General features: G+C 38.9%; 1 protein-coding gene across 1 annotated transcript; it reads right to left on the bottom strand.

Annotated features, from left to right (window-relative positions):
- Window positions 1-98: 98 nt before the first annotated feature.
- Window positions 99-21167, bottom strand: slc16a4 (solute carrier family 16 member 4). The gene is made up of 10 exons (XM_020930119.2): window positions 20997-21167; window positions 18849-18936; window positions 15298-15424; window positions 15062-15194; window positions 14832-14975; window positions 14595-14756; window positions 13895-14521; window positions 7795-8006; window positions 5136-5229; window positions 99-3394 (listed from the first exon to the last, which is right to left on the bottom strand). The coding sequence occupies exons 3-10, from the start codon at window positions 15406-15408 to the stop codon at window positions 3183-3185; spliced, it is 1695 nt and encodes a 564-aa protein (XP_020785778.1). The 5' UTR covers window positions 15409-15424; window positions 18849-18936; window positions 20997-21167; the 3' UTR covers window positions 99-3182.
- Between the last annotated feature and the right edge of the window lie 371 nt (window positions 21168-21538).

Raw genomic sequence — 21538 nt, forward strand, 5'->3', positions numbered from 1 at the left:
TGTGTATGATTTCTTATTAATAACAAATCTTCAGTAACAAGTACTGAACACACTCCAAGACTGAGACTGAGAAATAGCAATTTATTATAGTGGACCATTTTAATAATTGAGCAGTAAGGGACCAGGAGTTCTTAGTCTATAAACTTGAACATTAAAAGAAGTAACAAAATATTGTTCAACCCAGAAATTCAAGGAGAAATATGTGAGTAATCCATGATAAACAAGAACCCATTTTCCATTGAAGGAATGGAATTTTCCATTTTTTAACCAAATATCTAAGGAAAATCCCAAACCATAGACTACTTTAAAGCCTCATAACAGTTTCATAAATGTACAAAAAATTCAGTGGATTCAATAAACAGATAAAACTCCTGACCTGATGGGGCTTTTGTCCATGGCTGTCATTGATGCAAAACAAAGAACCCTGGTCAGTATTGTGAAAGTGAGCTGAGGGGAACTAATTTGGTGATAATTGAAACAGAATTCTTTGTGTACAAACCTGTTGAGGCCACAAGAGGGAGCTGCAGCAAACCACTTCATCTTAAGCTAGACATGTCTAAATTCGCCAGGACATGGTTAATGGCTTTGTGTCACAAACCTGACACCTTAAAAACAAAATTTGATTAAGCAGATGAAGGTGAACATAACATGTCTTTGGCTGGCATCACAGTATACAAAAAGATACAGTGGAGTATCTTAAGGCAAATAGTGGTGACAAACAAACATAATATTGATTTGACAAACAATAAGAGTCTTTAAGTATTACACAACATAACATGAGTTGCATAGCCAATAGTTGGCTGCCTGCAGGCACTGAGGAGGCTGTGCAACGATTCACCACAAAGTCCAGTCAGAGCACCGTCAAGAACATTCATTCACATAATTCAACTACTCAGCAAAACTTGGTCAGAGTCACCAAAGGAAACATTGTACAGAAAAGAAAACTGTTTGTTGGCCATTGGCTAAAATAAGCCTCATACAAAAAGTTATGGGCAAAAAAGGCAAAACTGTACAGATGTACTGTATGTAGCAACTAGGAAGCTAATCTTCTCAAATGACTTCTTCATCTGTGGTATAACAAAGAGGTTTCCAGCTGAAGTTTAGAAAATGCTTGTTCGTGTGTTACCCCAGTTTCAACTGTGAGGCAACTTTTTGGCTTTTTGCTGATTCATTATCTAGCAGAGTGAGGGAACATGCAGCATTTTCAAAGTTGGCTCAAAGTGCATATCTATAAGCACAGGCTTTCTAAGAATCAAGTGAAGAGGTTAAAAATGTGTGCTATTTGAGGTTATACGTGTGCATAGCTAGTTATCAGCAATACTATGCGTTACTACTATTATTGTATATAAACTTGCAGCTTAGTTACATTGTGCTGATATAAAATATACATTTGAAGCATGTGCCTCTGAAGATAGATGATCTAAAATTATCTAAATATGTGTTATCCAAAGAGATTCTTCTAAAACCTTTGGCTTCAAGAGTTCAGTCAGGATACTTAATGCCGCATACATACGCCGTGTGTGCACAATTATTAGGCAAGTGGGTATTTTAACCATATCATGATTTTTATGCATATTCTCTAAGCTGTATAAACTTGAATTTAAGCATATCAGGTCTAACAAGGGAGGGTGTGGCCTAAGGACATCAACACCCTATATCAAGGTGTGCAGAATTATTAGGCAGCTTCTTTTCCTCAGGCAAAATGGTCCAAAAAAGAGATTTAACTCACTCTGAAAACCAAAATATTTAAAAAAGACTTTCAGAGAGATGCAGCACTCTTGAAATTGCAAAGATATTGGGATCACAGAACCATCAAACATTTTGTTGCAAATAGTCAACAGTGTCACAAGAAACACGTTGAGAGAAAAAGATGCAAATTAACTGCAAGAAATTTAAGAAGAATCAAACATGAAGCTACCAGGAACCCATTATCCTCCAGCACTGTCATACTCCAGAACTGCAACCTACCTGAAGTGCCCAGAAGTATAAGGTGTTCAGTGCTCAGAGACATGGTCAAGGTGAGGAAGGCTGAAACCCGACCACCACTGAACAAGAAACATAAGCTGAAACTGGGTCAAGAAATATCTGAAGACAAATTTTTCAAAAGTTTTATGGACTGATGAGATAAGAGTGACTTTTGATGGATGTGGCTGGATCAGTAATGGGTATAGAGCTCCACTTCGACTTAAGACACCAGCAAGGTGGAGGTGGGATACTGGTATGGCCTGGTATTATTAAAGATGAACTTGTTGGACCTTTTTGGGTTAAAGATGAACTCAAAATGAACTCCAAAACCCACTGCTAGTTTTAAGAAGACACTTTCTTCAAGCAGTGGTACAAGAAAAATGCTGCATCTTTCAAAAGGCTGCATGATTTTTATGTAGGACATTGCTCCATCGCATGCATCGAAGTACTCCACTGCATGGCTAGCCAGTAAAGGCTTTAAACATGAAAAAATAATGCCATGGTCCCCTTCCTCACCTGACCTAAACCCTATTGAGGACTGGTGGGCCCTTCTTAAACCGGAGATTTACGGTGAAGGAAAACAGTACCTCTCTGAACAGCGTCTGGGACGCTGTGGTTTCTGCTGCACAAAAACCTGATCGTCAACAGATCAAGAAACTGACAGACTCCATGAATGGAAGGCTTATGACCATTATTGAGAAGGGTGGCAATATTGGTCACAGATTTTTTTTTTATGTCAGAAATGTTTATTTGTACATTTTTAGTTGTTTACTATTCTGACAGATGAAAATAAACAGAGAATGGAAAATGTAAATTTTTCATTTAATTGTGTAATAATTCTGCACATTTATAGTTGCCCAATAATTGTGCACCCATAGATTTTCTTCTAAGAAAGCCAAAACTTCACTTTCATTTTCTTAAATATTCAGGCTTGAGGTTTATTAACATTTTGGACTGACTGAGAGCACTGTAGTTGTTCAATTATAAAATTAATCCTCATAAATACAACTAATATCTATCTGCCTAATAATTATGCACACAGTGTATATTCATAACAATCATGCAGCCAGGTTCTGGTTTCTATTAAGTTTAAGTCTGTGCATGACTGAAGGTTTTTGTCCAGTTCTGACCCTACACCAGGACCACATTCAAGTCTCACGTATCCAGTCCAAAGACAGTCTAAGCTGGTTCCAAAGGCATTCCCTGGTTTGTGAGGTCTACACGGCCCCATTGTGTGTGCGGTCTGAGATGAAGCAGCCGTTGGTCCTGCAGCTGCTGCTCTCAGCTTTGGGAGAATGAATTCGTCTCTTGCGGGCCTTCCAGCGCTGGGCGAGGGGCTCCAGGAAGAAGGACAGAGAGGAGAGCAGGTAGCACAGCCCAGCCAGGTAGAAGGAGCAATCGTAGGTTTGTGTATAATCATACAGGAGGCCTGAAACATACAGTTTAAAGGTACACTTCAGTGCAAGGATAATATTTGAAATCCAACTGAAACACCCCCTATGTTTTTCCTGAAAGTCTATAATCCATCTATCACAAGCAACCCTTGTGTTTAAAAATGACATTGATGACATTTGTGATCTGTGAAATCTTGATAATCATTTAACTGAAAAAATGTCCTCCAGGTATACAGTAAAGTCATACAGATCCAAATAAACTCTGCAACCTGCAGCAATGTAGCAAGACTCACTCTATGTATCTTAATATAATATTATCATTACGAAATAGCTAAATATGTATTGAGGCACAATGGCCTTAGTGGGATCCCATGCTAGAAAATCTTTGGTTAATTTGTACTTCTTTCAAAAACACAGTTTTCCCCAATGGCATTAAAAGAATGCAGGACACATTTCTCCAAAAGTACACACAATGAGTTGGACAGTGAGATGGATAGTTTTACCTAAGGTTTATGAGACCACGGCTGAAAGTTCAAGTTGAAGGTAGACTAGCTATTTTGAGTTGTCACCAGTTGAACCAGGTAGGCTAGAAAAAGCCCAGAACCCTAGACAATTGCTGACAGTTGAGTGACTTGAAAATGGATGAACAGGTCAAAGGGAAAATGCCTTCACAGACACAGAGGCAGTTAGCTTAACTCAATGTTTTTGACACTAGTCACAGGGAATGTAAACAGAGCCCCATCCTATTTCCATACCAGCCTAAAGGGGCTCTTTGGTCACGTTTCAACACAATCCTCCACTCAAAGATGGCCTAATACTGTCAAAAGGGACCAAGTCAGGAGGTGCAGGGGAGCCCCAACCACAAATATGTTAAGTGGGGCCAAATGTTGAGGAGAAAGAGTACACCCTTCTTGGAAGGCCTACAGCAGAAACAGGGGTTGTGCAAAATATGCCATCAAATCCGATCTCAAAGGGTGCAGGTAATTAAAAAAAAAAGAATGTGTGTGTGTGTGTCTGTAGTATTATTGTGTGTGTTTCAGTGTCTTACAAATATTACTACTACTATTCCCAGCGCTACTACTAACTTTAAGTAGACAGAACACCAAATACACTAAAAATTAAGCCTTCATATTTCTCTACAGAAGCCCTTCATACACATTTAACCTATATACACAAATCAAGTAAAACTTGTAGCAACTGGTCTGGATAATTGCTCTACCACACAAACAGCCTTTCGCAGAATTTACTGCCTTTCATTCCTCCACTTAAAACATATATCTTCCTATAAGTTAATGGTGTTTGTCACATGAAAACAACTTAGTCTAACCCCTGACTTTCACATGCGCAGTGGTCTGCATAGAGCAAAACTGTTTTGCTGAGAATCTGGCTTGACTTGCTCATAGGCAAAGAGAGTGAAATTTGACCCAGTAACCTCTGTACACCTTTTCATCCCAAAATCCTAGCCGGTGTTGAAGGCTGCACTAACTATAGCTTGTTTTTCTCCTCTCTGCCACATTTTCCACACATTTCAGGCATGTTAAGGCTAAGGAAATCTGGGGCCCCAGTGCAAAACATACTAGTAGATGATTATAACAATAGCATACCGGCCCCTTCAATACATTGGCCAAAAGGTGCAAAGTCCAGTTAGTGGTTAGCATATAAAACTAACTTCTACTACCATACAATTACAAATCATTACCAATGTTTTTACATTATCCTCAATTGTACTTCTTTTGTACTTCTGGATTGGTGTGATGTTTTTACCCTATCACTTACCAGCTAAAGGAGGCCCTGTGAGGCAGCCCAGCCCCACAAAGAACATGGAGAAACCCATGGAGTTATTAAGTTTGTCCACTCCCACCATGTCCACCTGCCGAGCACAAACAATTAAACCATGGGTTGTGTTAACATTCAGTGTAATATCTAAAGGTGCAGTGTGTAACTTTTCTCATGGGTGTCCACTACCTTCGTGTTTTGCTTTTATTAAAATTTATTTAGCTTTTATTAAATAACATGCACCTTTAACTTGTTTTGGATGATACAAGTTCAGTCCTTTTGTTCTAGTGACCTGGATCATCTGAAACGCATTAGTCAAATTCTGGAACACTCATAATATGTCAGTGTTTCAACACACATGGCCTGTTAAATACTTAACACAGTAACTGTTCTGCCCTCATATGGAGTAAAACATTATGGTTTACATACTGAAACAAAACAATAATGCAATTTCTCATGCAGGTGTTCCTTTTAAAATTGTCAACTGTCCTGAACCCATCTTTTGTAGATTTTATCAAAGCCTACACCAGACTGAAATCCAAAGATAGCTCAATGCCTGATCTGTCAAGAGCAAACCATGATGTCATTAGTTTGTGCTAGTGAGAGGGTTCATTTATGCCTTGTGCGTTTGTACTGGCTGTATCGAGTTTGTCCAGCTGAAAATACATGACCGCCCATCACTGTTAAAGCCCAAGGCATATCCCAACCTTTGAGATCTCTAGCCTTCGTTTGTTTGCAGGAGATGACCTCAAGACACTGGATACGCACTGAAGTAATATGTAGTCCCACCCATTAACGGATGCTCTGAGCCTCTACAATGGTCTACTCAGAGGATACCTTTCTCTCCCGTGTGGGACTGGGTGAGGTAATGAAATCTCCTCACCTTTACCTGTGTCCCACCACACGCACATCCAAAAATAGTCCGGATCTATGCACCATAGCTGTACACTGAGGTAATGGTTTGGGTTAAATGACTGACAGGGCATTCAGTGTTGTATTTGCTTTACTATAAATGCAAGATTACTGTTGAATATCACTGCTATAAGTGTGTTTTCATGATTTTAAAATGATTTTGAATCATATTTTAAAGGTCTTATATTATGCAAAATTTGTGTCATTCACGCATGTTTGAGTAATCCTTTAATATTCGTCTGTCTACATCTAAAAACCTCTTTACCACCTTGTGATGTCATGTAGTAGTAGTTTTCAAGTTCACAGTTACATTTTACCTTTAGAGATTGGCAAAGTCTGAAATGATCTAAATTATTCTAGTGAAAGTGTGTACAGTTTAAAAACATAGTAGAGCACTTCCTGTATTACCACTTGACATCACAAGGTGGAACAGAGTGTTCAGTTTGACTATGTAATCAATGCATAAAATTCCATCTAAAATGCAGCAGCACTTTAAGCACAAGGAATACTTCAATAGTCACATCATAATTATTGTGTTATTTAGACAAGTTATGAAATTACTTCTATGTATGTCACATTTTCTGCCCATCTCCAACCAGGAAGTAAAATTAGAAACTCTTACACCATGACTACATCTCAGGGCTTGCGTTATGGTGGTTTATTTGCCTTGCCTTCAGGAAAACTAGCTCTGTCTTGTAGAGGTTTAAAGCTTCTCCACCCTCTGAGGGGAGTGGAGCAAACGGGCCGGAAGTGTGTGAAGTTAAACATCCTTTAACTACTCTCTCCTGCTGAGCATTGTAAGTCATAAAGAACCCAACAGTGGCGGAAAATGTAATTTCTAGTTTTTAGGGTGACCATGTTTATCATCTGTCCAGGGACTACAGATGGAAAATAGCCTCTCTGGCTAATTCTGGTACATTTACAGAAATGTTGATTAATGTACATTGTCCCTGTTAAATAAACCAGATATATAAATAAAATAAAGTTATTTCACCATTTACATAACTACTCCTCTTTATGATTTAGAGTAATTGCAAAATAATTAATCATGGATTCAATCTTAATTTCTTAAACATAAATTATTTAAAGTTTTAACTGTTGCTGTTTAACATGAAAATGGTTAAATTTCTTCCTCCAAAGTCTGAACTCCAGACCCCGTGCTTTTACTGACAGAGGATTGGGTGTCATCCTCTTGAATAAAATGACCCAAGATGATTACATTAAAGGAATCTCAAAACTAGTAAACTTGATCTCAGCTAAAATTAATTCAGCTGCACAGCCATCAGTCTCTCTGGACTCTTTGGCTACAAACCATGGTCCACGATGGCGTAGAGTCCTCACAATAACATTCATGTTTATACAGGTACAGTACATACCCCCAACTATGGCATGACATTATTAGTTACTGCTGGACATATTTATCTACCAAATATTGCATACCTGCAATAAAAAATATCCTATAACAAATTCTATTACATAGCCCAATCAGAGTAATGTATTCTGAATCCTTTCACAGTGAGCTGCATTATTATATTATAGTGTAAAAATGTGACATAAGAATATAAACAGTTTTATGTTTGTTGCCCCACCTGTTATACATTTTTTGTTTTTAATACTGTGCAGTTTAAGCGTAACATACATAATAAAGTCATGCAAAGTATTCTGAATACAACTTTAAAAACTTAACTATTTAAACAACTATTTCACCACATACAGCTAATGTACTTAAATGTGAAGTGTCAAGTACCAGGACGGGCAGCAGCAGCGCCATGTATCCCCCACAGAAGAGGGCGAAAAAGACGGCATACACCATGAGCAGGATGTAGGAGGTTGCTAGAGGCATTATCAGGTTGACAAGCCCACACAGGATCAGGTAGGCTTTGTGGTAGTGGTACTTGTGAAACAGGTTTCTGTCAGTGACCCAACCTGAAGCCAGCTGAGCAAAGGTCTCTGTAATACCTGAAACACACACAGAAATGGCTGTTGGATAAGAGACTTAGAAAGATAGTTATCAGGCACATCTTTACATAGCATTCTTCATATGTTAACGTTAATTATATAAAACAAATGCAAGGAGAGGATATTTTAGTATCCACCAAATAAAAAAAAAACAAGAGAAGATTAGTTCCCTATGTCCCTACTAATTTCATATCAACTCAAAGATTGTGGAACAACATTGCAACCTGCACTTTAGTCTTTTCTTCCCTCTTCTTCTTTTCTTTTTGAGTTTGATAAAAAGAGTGACAATTGTAAATACAGCTTTAAAGGTAAGCCATGTTGGATGCACTCTTTTAACAAAGAAACCACAGCCACAACTGAATCAGAGTTGCCAGAGAAAGGTCTTTAAGATATATTTCCAACTGGTTTTAATTTTACAAACAGGCAACCCAATGTGAAGAGCTCATTATGCTTTCTGACTAGACTTTTTAAAGTTGAGATGGTTGTTGAGTATGAAGGTTGCTTAGTAAATGTAATGGGAAGGGTCTGAAGTCATAGTGAGAGATAACACAATGAAATATTCAGGTTGCTACAGCAGGCTGCTCTGGTAATGGAGGTTGGATGGCCCCAAAAAACTGGGACCGTCTCCTCACATCTCATCCTTAAATAAAGCTTCCTTGAATATTTCAAAGCACATTTATAATTTAGAAATTTGACTTAAGAGAGGAGGTGAGTAATATTGACAATCATCAGACATGTGCTGGTAAATGTCTTGTTTATAGTATTGCATGAAAAGTGAATGCACCATACAATTAACCAAAAAGTGCAGAAATATCACTTTATACACTTGTTTCTGTTCATTTTATTTTTAATTCAGCTCTTTTTGCTGGAAAAATATACTTTGCATATCTTTGCATTGCAGAACCATGCACTATTTCACCATTTATCGATATAAAGCTCATCCGTACTTAAAATATATATGAGCATAAAAATAGTGTTTTGGGAGTCACAACTGTGATAGTGGTTTCCAAATGGGGGTTATGGGAAGATCAAGGGAAGAATGGTTCTAGAAAAATATAGTTTGGATACATTTGATGAGAGGATGGCTATAATCTTTAGTGTTACAAATACTTATGTTGTGTTAATGGCCATACTGGGTGAGCATGTCTAAGAATTTGTATAAAATTACAATGATACTACAGAGAGGCAGGGACATGTCCCTAGTGACCATGAGCACTGAACTTGTATATTTCCTTAAATATAGTCCACTCCACATTATAGGGTGCGTTTACATTTGTACACATACCACAGGAACTAAACCTGGACTCTATCAGGATTAAACCATGGCTAACTCAGAAAAAAACAGTACAACTGTGAGCACACACTATTTGTTCTATGTTATATGTTTCCATGCTCAAGGAAGAAAAATGTGGTGGTTCACATTAAGATTCAAAGTCAAAGCAAAGTCAAGTGTACATTTGCCCCCAGGAGACACGCTTTGAGCTATGGGAAACCTGTTTCTGAGTCTGATGGGTCTGTACTACTACTACTACTACTACTACTACTACTACTACTACTACTACTACCACTACCACTACCACTACTAATATTACAGCTACATTCAGTTTTAATCCTCACATTGTGCCAGTCCATCTTCATGCATAAAACAGGTCTAGTCTAGCCTTCAGAAGATATCCTCTCTCCGAGGTACAAGAACCATGCTGTCAATTGCAGACTGAGATGACAGAGAAGGCTCATAGCGTCTGCAGCCTTCTGTGCTGAGGTCACCGGGAACGTGAGAGGCGATGCGGAACTTGCAGCGCTGTATTGACTGCTGCAGAAATAGCTCCAGGCATGCAACACCGAGCCCCAGATCAATGAAACAAACTGGTTCTAGGCAGACCTGTGTCACCCATCCCTTCAGCCTTTGCACCAAAACACAGGAGCAAATAGGCTAAATTTAGATACTGCAGTAACATTGGAGGAGACCAGTGAATTCTACTTCTATTTTTACCCAAAGCCTGTGTCCTTTTGTGACTGGCTGACAAGTAAGCATTAATTAACCATGAGTGCACGTGTTTCACTGCTCAGTCATCTAACTTACCAACCCCTGCAAATATGGCTTTGTTTAAAACAAAATATAGTATTTCTGATATAACTAAATAATATGAACTATCTTTATTTTTGATTACTTTAAGTAAGTTGAAATAATTTCCAACAAGGCTCTGCTCAGTACTGCTACATGTCTTATGTAATGCAGCAGTTTGGGTGACACCTTTGGCTGAGTGGGTCTGGGGGACACAGCAGAGGCAGCTGTGCAGTGTTTTTCTGTGCTCCAGGCTGGCCCGCGCCTGTGGAGTCTCATACACTTTGTTTATGTGTTTAAGCTCAGCAGGCTCTTCCATGTCTACAGCTGTGCCTAAGGCCCTACCCTACAGCCCCACCACTTTAAAATGCACTTACAGATCACACATCTGTATACAAATATGAGCATCAGCTCAGCAGAAACACCGGACTAACTGGCTTTTCACAAATATGTTGAACTCAGCTGACACTGTCATAGATAGTAAAACAGTGTTGTAATAATCATAATGTATTGGCTAATTTGGTAAGCTAAATGTCAAATTTATTTTGTCAAATTATTTCAAAACATTTAATTTGTTTTAGTCTCCAATGTCGATTGCAGAGCTTTCAATTTATTTTAGCATATATCGACAGTGACACGTTAATATGATAGTGAACCTAGTCACAGAGCTTGTACACAGAATATTTCCAAAATATCCCCCCCCCCATGCTGGTTGCTTAGTGACAGTGGTAGCTTCACAGGGAGAGGATGAAGGTTTAGGAGGAGGCCGTACGGACGATAGCACCCCCATGCATCAGCAGCACAGTCAATGGGCCTCCATGACCAGAGCTGTCCCAGAGAGTGAGGAGACAGTGGGCCACAGCGGGATATGGAGTGGGGCTTTGTGCTGGAGGTGCCCCGCTGTGTCCACTGCTCTCTCTCTGTTCAGTCCTCTAAAAGCTCACATGGCAACACCAACATGTCTGAATTAAAACCGGCTTAGTCCCATTGACAGCCGAGAGTTTATGAGGGGTATTCAAGATGTACTAGTGGATGTTTTGATAACCATGCCGATATTATCATTTTGATGTTTCCATGTGAACCAATAGCACAAGACAAAAATATAATATTTTCAAGCAGTGCATATTATAGCAGCAATATTCTGTAATAGTAATAATGGGCCTCATTCATGAAACGTTCTTATGACACACACACACACACACACACAAAACTGAAAATGTTTTGTGAATCCCCCGTGATCCCCATGACCAGAGCGCACTTTTATGTACCCCCTAAATCTTCCCTCCCTAAGTGTGTTCATGTGAGTTTGGACATTTGAAATCATAGCTGAAGCTGTAAAATAGCCGCAGTCTGTGGACGCTCCACCTGACCTCCTCATCACTCTTCCTCGCGTTTTCACGTGGCATAATGCCAGGTCCATATTGGCCATATTTGGAAATTCAAAGGGCATTTCTAGCTAAATACATATACATTTTTGTATAAATGAAATGTAAATGAAATGTAAATGAGCATTGTGGTGTTCATATCTAGTTGTTGGTGAAATATTTGTGGTGCAACTGCCACATAAGAAGTAATTTGGGAGCTTAAGAACGCTTTGTGAATCAGGCACAGAGATCTCTCAGCATCTTGTTGCAAACCTTTTTTTTTTTTTTTTAAGAAAGATCCATGAATGAGGCCCAATAAGAAAAAAAAAATATTTCCAGTTATGAAAATACTGTAGATCCTCCTGGGACTGTAAGAAAATAAGTGTATTGCACTCACTCTCTCTCTCTCTCTCTCTCTCTCTCTCTATATATATATATATATATTAGGGCCGGGCATGTTAACGCGTTAACTAATTAAGTCATTAACGCCGACAATTATTTTAACGCCGTTAACGCAGTTTTTATTATGTATTTATTTTATTTTATTTTTTTCTGGCTTTTTATTTTTTTCTGACCGCGTGAGATGCAACGTGCCCGAGCCTCCGCGAGCCGCTGGTTCGGCCGCAGGCTCCGACACCCGGGGCCGGCGGGCATATGTATATGTGTGTATGTATGTATGTATATATATATATATATATATATATATATATATATACACACACACACATACATACATACATATACATATATATATATATATATATATATATATATATATATATATATATATATATATATATATATATATATTAATCATTTTTATATTTGTCTATTTGTCCAGTGCACAAGTGTTCAAATAAGCAAATGTGAAAGACTAAAGCATATGTTAAGGCATTGTGTGCGGTACATACATTTCTCAGTATGAATGTCACTAAACAGTAGAAAATAAAAATAAAAAAAAACAGTGGTGCTATAGTTTCTCCCTTTACAAGTATACTGCAGCACTTTAAGTATGAAAATACTAGGCTACTAAAAAGGAACTGTAAAAGGTTCCTAGAGTACAAACACCCACAATCATTGCTGTGATGGTTCTACACCTTTGCGAGTCCCTTTGTGGTGAATTCTGCAGATTGGTCCTGATTTGGAAACATATAGCCTCTTTTTAAAAACACAGGAACAAGCCTGATCTGGTTCTCCAACCAAAGGGAACCATCAGAGGAAACTGGCCTTAGAGAGAGCCAAGCAGGAGCCCATTGGTGACTGAGCTCCTATACTCCCATACAAATCCGAAGGACTCAGATGAGTACAGGATTACACTGGTCAGCTATTTCTCAAAACAGTGATTCATGTTTGATGCAGGACATGTCCAATCCAAAACGCAATGTCCAAACTAGTTTAGGATGGCCTGAGTTGCCTTCTTTTGGCCAAAGAATAATTAAAGCTTTGTTATCTGAAGTTGTAAAGCTGCAGTGAGTGATGTTTGTCCTTCTGAATCTGTCTCCATCTGGGTTCTGAAAACTTCTCTAAACTGCAGGCTGATGTGCTACTCATTTTTCTCATCATTCAAAAAGTCAGAATCACAATCTACCTCAGTAATTCAGTGGAGAAATCCTTCTGTTCGATTCTGTTAGCTACAAAAATAAGTTCCACAAATACATATGAAAAATGTATTAAAAAATATGTTTAAAATGGTATAAATAAAAGATATTTTCCTTGTATATAGGATACATGGAAAAGATTTTCTTTTATATATAAAGGCGGTTCCAAAAGTCACAGCCAAACAAATCACATATCAGCAGAAAGCCCTAGGCGTGCTCTACAAAATTCAACAGGAATTAAGAGTCTATCTCAAAACACTTAAAGATTGATTGGTTAACACATCCACTATAAAGGACACAAATGAATGGGCCGGGTCTCAGAAGGAAATTACATGTCGTAAAAATGTAATAATAGGTAGGTATTTTATATGTTAGTTTTATTAGGCTGTTGAACAACTGAATGTCATTTATTATATATTAAGCTGCATTGAAAATGCTGATTAGAAATGACCAAATAGTGAATTATGTAGGAGAACATGCATACCTGACTTTCCATGGATGTTAACATTTGAGTAAATCCCAAGCACGCGTTCGCACACACTTCTATGACATTCACACTGAGGGGCCTCATCAGTGGCACACAGCTGAACTCACCAGCTCTGACCAGTGGACCAAAGTTCAACATTTATGTAAGCAGCACATTCATTACATAAGACTGCAGTCTGAGCAGCTCACTTATTATTAATGCCTCAAAGTTAAGGAGTTTTTGCATGTTCCCCCATCTCAGCTGACATAAGGACCTCCCCCGGTCACTCCCACTGCACCACAAACCTGTCTGTGCCAGCACCCATGGGTGTGAGCTTAACACTTAAACCTTAACTTGTAGATACTGATGTTGAGTTAGAAGATTGTGAGGCTCACCTGCAACAGAGATGATGAAGGAAGCATCCATGGCATCGATGCCCAGGTCCCTGGCGCGAGCCGATAAGTGAAAATATGGGATGAAATAGGCCAGCTGACTGAAGACTACGGACCAGGTGAAGATGCAAAAGAAAGGGTCTTTAAGCAGTGACCAGTCCAGTACTTTGGCCTCTTTGCCGGTTACCTCTGTGGGTATACTGGTGTGGGAAGGCAGTCCTGCTATTGTGGTTCCATTCAGGCTGCTATTGAGTTCAGCGGTGTCTGGAGGAGAGCACTTTTCCGCATGGGGTTCATGACCATTCGCTCCATTTAGGACCAGTGGGTTCAGCTCAGGCTTTACCGGGTCAAGAGGGCCTTGTTTCTGATAATAGTCTATGGTAGGCCCAGGGGAAGGAGGGGGGCACCTGGAGGTTCTTTTAGGGGAGACGCCGTTTGAGGACACTCCACTGGACAAAGATCCATTCACATAGCTTTTAGAGCAGTCCTTCTCCGAGGCGCTCCGAAGAGACAGGGCTGGGCTCGTTTGGACTGAGGTGTTGGTGGCAGCTGACTTCACTTTAATGGGTCTCAGTAACATCCCAGTGGCCACCAGGTTCAGCATCAGACCTCCAAGAATCAGCAATGCCCCTGTGGAACACAGAGAGCTTAGGATACTACAGTCGTACCTTATATCAACAGTCTATCACAGGGGTGGTGGTACCTTGCCACGCATACTGGTCCAAAAGCAGCTGTGTGAAAGGAGCCAGACCAAATGTCAGACCCATCCCACATCGGCCTATAGCGTATGCTGTTGCCAAACGTTTCTTAAAGTACATCGCCGTGACAACTGAGAAGGACTGGTATAGAAGTGCAAAGCCTATTCCTAACAGTTAAAGTGTTATTACTGCAGCATGGATGGAAAACTTTTTTTTAGCTATACAGTGTGTAAATCACTCACCAACTACAACTCCCATGGTCATGTAGAGGTACACAACACTGTTGGCAAAGATACTCAAGAAGAAGCCCCCACTGACCATCAGGGCTCCAGTGATGGAGGTCACCCTGGTGCCCACTTTGGCACAGGCTACTGATGCAATGGGTGCTTTACGGAAGAGAGGAATTATTAGGAATCATTTTAAAGTCACAACAGATTTGAAAATAGTAAAATGTAATGAAGCGTAAATGTACCTCCAGAGAGTCGAAGGCAAGACATTATGGAGCCGATCCAACTGATGCTCTCTGCTGAGCCCCCAAACTCATCTTGGAAAGCCACAAAGAAAATGCCAAATGTCTTCAGTGTGCCCATAACAAGGACATTCACCTGCATTTGGAACACAGAATACATACTCACTTTTAGTTTATCCAGACCAAGAAATAATACAGATTAAATAAAGTATACACACAAGGTAAGTGAGTATACACACCAGGAAACAGTGCAGCACAACCAACCATCCCCAGCCACCATCCGGAGGGTCTTCATACTGGACCACCTTCTCCTTCTTGGAGCTCATGGCGTCTTTCCTGAAAAGGTTCATTGTTGCCTCCAGATTACTAAAAAGCAAAAAAAAAAAAAAAATAAAATAAAAAATATAAATATATATATATATATATATATATATATATATATATATATATAAAGTATTGTACACAATGTCAGAAATGTATGTATTTTTTATGATTAATCAATTATCTTGGCTGAACTCTTGCATCCGTTGCAGCTAATGCACAAGACTAAAAGCACCATTAGTGTTTGCTGTAAGTACATCTGTGGTTGCAACAGTGCAAAAATGTTATGAGGCAAGTCTCAGGGCTCTTCTACTGATTCAACCGACAGTCTGTAGTCACTCTTTTGTTACTGATACAAATTATTCTAATCAGTCACTATACAGTAAGTAGTGTAGTACAAAGTGTAGTACATAGTTATCTACATAATCCCTCTTAATGTCTCATTTAATGTGTTATTTAATATTTGCACAATTATAGTGAGTTATACAGAGTGCCTGTGACTATATAAGTACAACGTTTGACTATTGTTAGTAGTGCTAACATAGAATTCATTTAAATTCACATTCTTAGGGATTAGAGAACTTTGAACGCAGGAAAGCTTTACCAGTCACAGGCATTGGCATCTGACTGATGACTTTCATATTGGCAGGTGTAATAATGCTCATTTACACACTGGAATATTAACTATATTACTAAATAATAGAAATTGATTATTTGCTAAAAAGTTAGAGAAGTGTCATTGGACCAAGCTACTAATAACAACTAATGACAGAAACTAATAATAAGTTTCTGTCGTCTCAGCATCGCAGTCGAAAACTCAGATTTTTTAAAAATTCAACTTCAACGGTGATATTACACTGCTACCACATGTTGCTGCCTTCTACCACCCGTACAAAGCACTAGACTGAGCTCTTGAATAAATTATATTCAAATTCTCTAAGAGTTATCTTGTCCCCACTTGAACCCGTTGTTTATTTCTGTTCTCATTAACAAATATATAATTTAATTTACTCATATATTTAGTTTCCCTTTTAAAGTTTTGTCAGAATCTACTAGTAAGAAAAATGAACAGTGTAATCTTTATCTGAAAAAAGGAAAAAAGCAATGGCCTCCAACACTAATGCTACATACGCATCTTTTTAAATGATAAAAGAGGGTTAGATAGTTGTCATTGTTGAATCAAAAAGTATTAAAGAATAAAGATGGCTTGAATGTTATTATCACTGAGTGTATGTTTTAAAATGTCAAAAGCACACCTCAGTGTGACTATGTATAAGGAGCCAGGACCAAAGCAGTCAGGGGCACAGAGCGGATTAAAAGTGAATGAATTGGGCCAGTGTACTGTGAGGAAACTATTTCCCCATGTGCTGTTCACAGGTTGTCCTCAGAGTTCCTGCTCATCAGGATCTGAGCATCAACAAAACACCCCCCCAATTCCAAGACAGCGCTACACACCTGGGCACTTCAAATATGTGACCCTTATAAACTTTAACCTATAAACCTTATCAGCATAATCCTGCCCGCCTGTTTTCTCAGTTACATGTTTTGGACTAGTTCCTTCCAAAATCAAAAACATTAGAGTTGAATGGTTTGGGAAAAATATCAGTTGTTTCTGACAAGCATTGTGATTGCAATTAGATTTGCGATTTAAAAGTATGAATTACTGGATTCTGTTCAAAATTCACATTTTAAATGCATCAAATATGCCTATTGACAAAGTAATAGAGGAATCACATGTATCTCCGAACATGTTTGTACAGATCTAAACTACTACAGGGTTAGTAGTTTGTATGCATAATAAGACAGGATACTTTGTTGTTTGTGGAGGAAATTCTGGCATTATGGTAATTGTAACATTTGAAATTTTCCTAAGAGCATCCAAACTGCATTTTTTATTTGATTGTGACTGATCCTTCAGGGCCTGAAATACATGATTACAGACCAATGCAAAACCTGTTTTACCAGTAGCAGATGACAAATGTGACATTAAATATTTATCATGGTGAAAAGGTTTCCTAAAGGCCCCGAATGTTGGTCAGCATGTCTAACAGCAGAACACTAAACTAATATGCTTTCGTGTGAAGTCAAAACTGCAGACTTGACCAGACTTGTAGTGGTAATATTTTGGTCTCCTTGGTGCAAAACTATTTGTATTTCTGTCCCACATAGTGGAAGGTAATGTGGCTGTTCATAAATGTTTTAAGAAGAACACAAGGCATTCTCATCATGCTTTTCTAAACATGAATTTGTTGTATTTTCTAGGATTGACACACTTTTTTGGGCTGTAAACCTCACTGTGGTAATTAACTTTACCAACACAAAAAATCAGAGGTCAACAGTAAATCTCCAGGCATTCTACACTGAGGTAAAAGTCACAACCAACCAGTCTTGTCCTTTTGAGATTTACCAACTACCATTCATCAACTAAATCAGGTGGGAAAATTCTTGTGTCTCCTATGTCTCTGCTTAGACTCACAAAACCTGATGAGGTGAGTTGAGGGGAGACACGATTTTTGAATAGGAATCAACCATGCACAATCTTCTCAGTAGGCTTTTCCTTATCATTGCTACACAATATTTCAGAGTTCAAAGGGAAATACATGGTCTGCCCAATACAAGAACAAAGATTTAAAAAAGGGGAAGGAGTGGTAATAAGCCTCTGTATTGTACCTACTTTTAACATTGTTTTATGTTGGTTTGTGTCTGGCCTCCCATGAAAAGAAGAGTCTGGTAATTTCATTGGGCTTTCCTTTGTAGGAGTCCTCTGCATCAGGAGCAGAGGTTGGCTGTGGCTGCCAGGGTCTGTCCCGTGGGCTTCTGGTGGAGGGATGGTGCTTGGGCCTCATCTCTCCCCTGGACGCTGTGGTGGTTCCTGGTGGGGGCGGATGGTTCTCTGCTCCTGATGTACACAGCTCCCCTGATGGCACTTTCTCAACTGGTTTGCCTGTATTCAGCCTCATAATATACTAGGTGTTGTTTTGTGTATTTTACCATGTTAATGTGTGTGTGTGTGTCTGGGTTGTTTGGTTGTGTGGGGTCGGGGAAATGTGGAATTGTTTTTAATCACTGTAAAGCACTTTTTGTTACATTTTGAATGAAAAGCGCTTTATAAATAAAGTTTTGATTTTTATTTAACTGAATAAATACATAAATAAAAAAAATATATAAAATTAATATGAAGGGGGCAAGAGTCTGGCTAATAAACAATAATAAATATGTTAAAAGAACTACACCTTTTTTTAAATGTTATGTGAAATATGTAAAATATGTGAACATTTCTTAAAAAGAAGCCTGACAACCCTTCTTTTGCAATGTTTACTACTTTTACTGCAACTAATTGTGTTAAATGAGTGGCGCCCTGCAGTCTAAAAGCATAAGGGATTTTATGGGGTCTTCCTTACAAGCGTTTTTTTAACTCACTCCTCAAAGATGACCACAGTGTAACAGTTAAGTGCAGAATTCCACTTACCTGTTTGTGGATTGGGCCTTAAAGAAGTAGAGATCAAGAGCAACTTCTTCTCATTCTCCTGAAATTATGCAGCAAAATGTTGGGTCACCTGAAATGATAAAATCAGACAATGGTGACAAACAAACCACAGGGATGTAAGATAAAAAAAAATAGGCAAACAAAAAGTGAGAAACTATAAACAGCATGTAGACTGAGACCAGGACCAGTAAGGAACAAAACGGTGCTGGCTCCAGGGAAGAAGGTGGACAGTCAGAAGAGCAAGGGATTGTGAAGACAAACATCAGAATCAACAAGGTGGAGCTGCACAATCTTTTGAAAAATATCTCATTGCGAATTTTCTGACAAGACAAATATCAATTTATTTGCATTACAGCCCAGGCCTTCAGTGCTCTACCTTGTTTTGTGTGTGTTTTAATTTCTTTGCTGTTCTCATTCTGCACTGAGAGTCCTGGTTCTTGATTTTTTTCTTTTCTTTTTTCTTTTTATTTTATTTTATATTTTACATTCCTTTTACATTGCTGTTTATTAAATTATTCCTTTATTTGTACTATTTTTCCATCTTGGTTTTCGTTACGTCCCTGACCCTAGCGAGCTGGGTTATAACAATTTGAAATTTGCTAGCGCCAAACACCTGTAGTTTAGTAATTAGTTTATTAAGTTGTGTCAAAAACTGAAAACAAATCTCCACTTGGTTCCAATAATTGCCTTACCCTAAATTCTTTGCCCTCTTTCTATGCCATTACACCTTGGAAAACTGATCTACAAACTTTAGTTGGAGCCAGATGTCGCTCCGTACTGACTCCTCCACACCTGCAACAGCCAGAATACCCGCGCCCCCTCCTGCTGGATGGCTGCACATGGCTTTATGCACAGCTGCACATTATAAAACTTTTCGAGACAAAAGTTATTGGATCAGACATTATGTATACATTAGAGAGAAGCTTCACCATGTGGTGCATACTTAAGTGAGGTAAATTATTACAACCTTTACAGATGAAAATGTTTGACACAGTTTCTGTGGAAGGCTGGCTTTTGATTGAGAGCTTAGGTGTGAAGTGGGTCAAACCAAGATCACTGAGTGAAAAGTAATTACGCATTTGCAGGGTTGAGATGAGATTTTTGTGTAACCAATTGTTTAATTATGTTAGGTGCTAATTTATGATACCCAATTGCATTATAAACTATTATTATTCTAAGGTACATACATAATATTATCTGACTGCAATGCTTCTGTAAATGTAGCATTATTCTGACATTGTGAACATTTATGTAAAATAAAAGGAGGGCTTAACAGAAAGAGCTGATGTGCTGTAACAGATCTTTGAAACAGAGCGAAGTAACTGATACTCATAGTAGATCTAGTGCTCCACGAGTATTTAATCCTTACATATGCACACAATGATGATCTTAGCAGAACCCGATCCACCTTAAAGCATTACATTATTGTTGGTACTCATTTACCACTGGCTGAGCAGATGGGTTCAACCCTGTCTCTGGGTGAACAGATTAAAAATGACTTTATAGCAAACATATTTTCAGGAATTGTTAGAAATCCCCGGTCAGGTTTATTTTGGCCACATATTTAGATCCAAGGCTACTTTGTCAACCCATCTTACTAGGCTATAAATTTCAGACAAACTAAAAATATAAAATACAAGGAAGATGACATTGGTTTCTGTAAGTTGCTCATTAATTTTGGCACTTAGCTCAACAGATTTCAGGATTCTGATGCCAGGTTCCAACATAAATAATCTACAACTGTCGGCCAAAATATTTAAATGTGCATTTAATTTACAACTGGCCTGTCACCTATATTCTGATCTCAGAACATGACACATTTTTCTTTGACATTATATAGTAAGTGTTGAGAGCTTTTTTTTTTTTTTTTTGCATACAAATCAACTAGTGTATCACTGGGCTGTTACCCGCACTTGACAGGCCTGTTGCATCAGTCAAATTTATCCTGGGCAAGGAAACAAATTTAGGAAACCTGACCATGCTTATAAATAGGTCCCAAATAACACTGACATTAGCTTATTTTAAAGTAGCCCAACACATTTCTTAAGAGGAGCAAAAAACACTGGACAATACTGAATAACGAATTTAAACAATCTTCATACTTGCTCCAACTTACTGTCATCAACATACCTCCAGTTTTAACTGAGAAGAAAACTTGTGCGTTTGAGCTGCACGTCCTGAATCGACACCAGCAGTCAGCACTCAAACGAGAAGATGCGCGGTGGGAACTTGTGGCACGGAGAAAGAGCTGCGAAAGGCGCTTTGCAGTCCAGGGATGAAGGGGCCATAACTGGCCTCTAGTGCAGAGTCCTCGTGCGCTCCCGGTCTCGCCTCTCAAAGCGTCATCATGGCAGACTGCACTGAGGAGGCGCTCGCAGCGGCCACAGCACTGAGGGGACACGTGACCCAACGAGCGAGCTGCCGCAAACTTCAACTGAGGGCCCAGGGGAAAAGTAGGGAGTAGAAACCTCTGCAGTTACTTATGTCGGGACCTGGAGGAGGGAGGTGCCCCAACCAGCAAGATGCAATGCTGCACTTAGGCATGGGAGGAGACACCGCAGAGGAGAGGTGTCTGTTTGCTCATTAGAGGGGCTTGTTATTCACTTGTACAATGCACAAGATAAACACTTAAAACTTGAGAGTGGATACGCCCATGCGCTATCTTTGTACCG

This window comes from Boleophthalmus pectinirostris, unplaced genomic scaffold (genome assembly GCF_026225935.1).
Source record: "Boleophthalmus pectinirostris isolate CB_2022bp ecotype Guang Dong unplaced genomic scaffold, ASM2622593v1 HiC_scaffold_8, whole genome shotgun sequence".
Lineage (NCBI taxonomy): Eukaryota > Metazoa > Chordata > Actinopteri > Gobiiformes > Gobiidae > Boleophthalmus > Boleophthalmus pectinirostris.

Coding starts and splice junctions, on each gene's coding strand:
- slc16a4 (XM_020930119.2), bottom strand. CDS start 15,408: ATGAACCTTTTCAGGAAAGACGCCATGAGCTCCAAGAAGGAGAAGGTG. Junction 8,007..13,894: donor CTTCATCATCTCTGTTGCAG/GTGAGCCTCACA, acceptor TGTGTGTTTCAG/GTATTACAGAGACCTTTGCT. Junction 3,395..5,135: donor CACAGGGCCTCCTTTAGCTG/GTAAGTGATAGG, acceptor TGTATGTTTCAG/GCCTCCTGTATGATTATACA.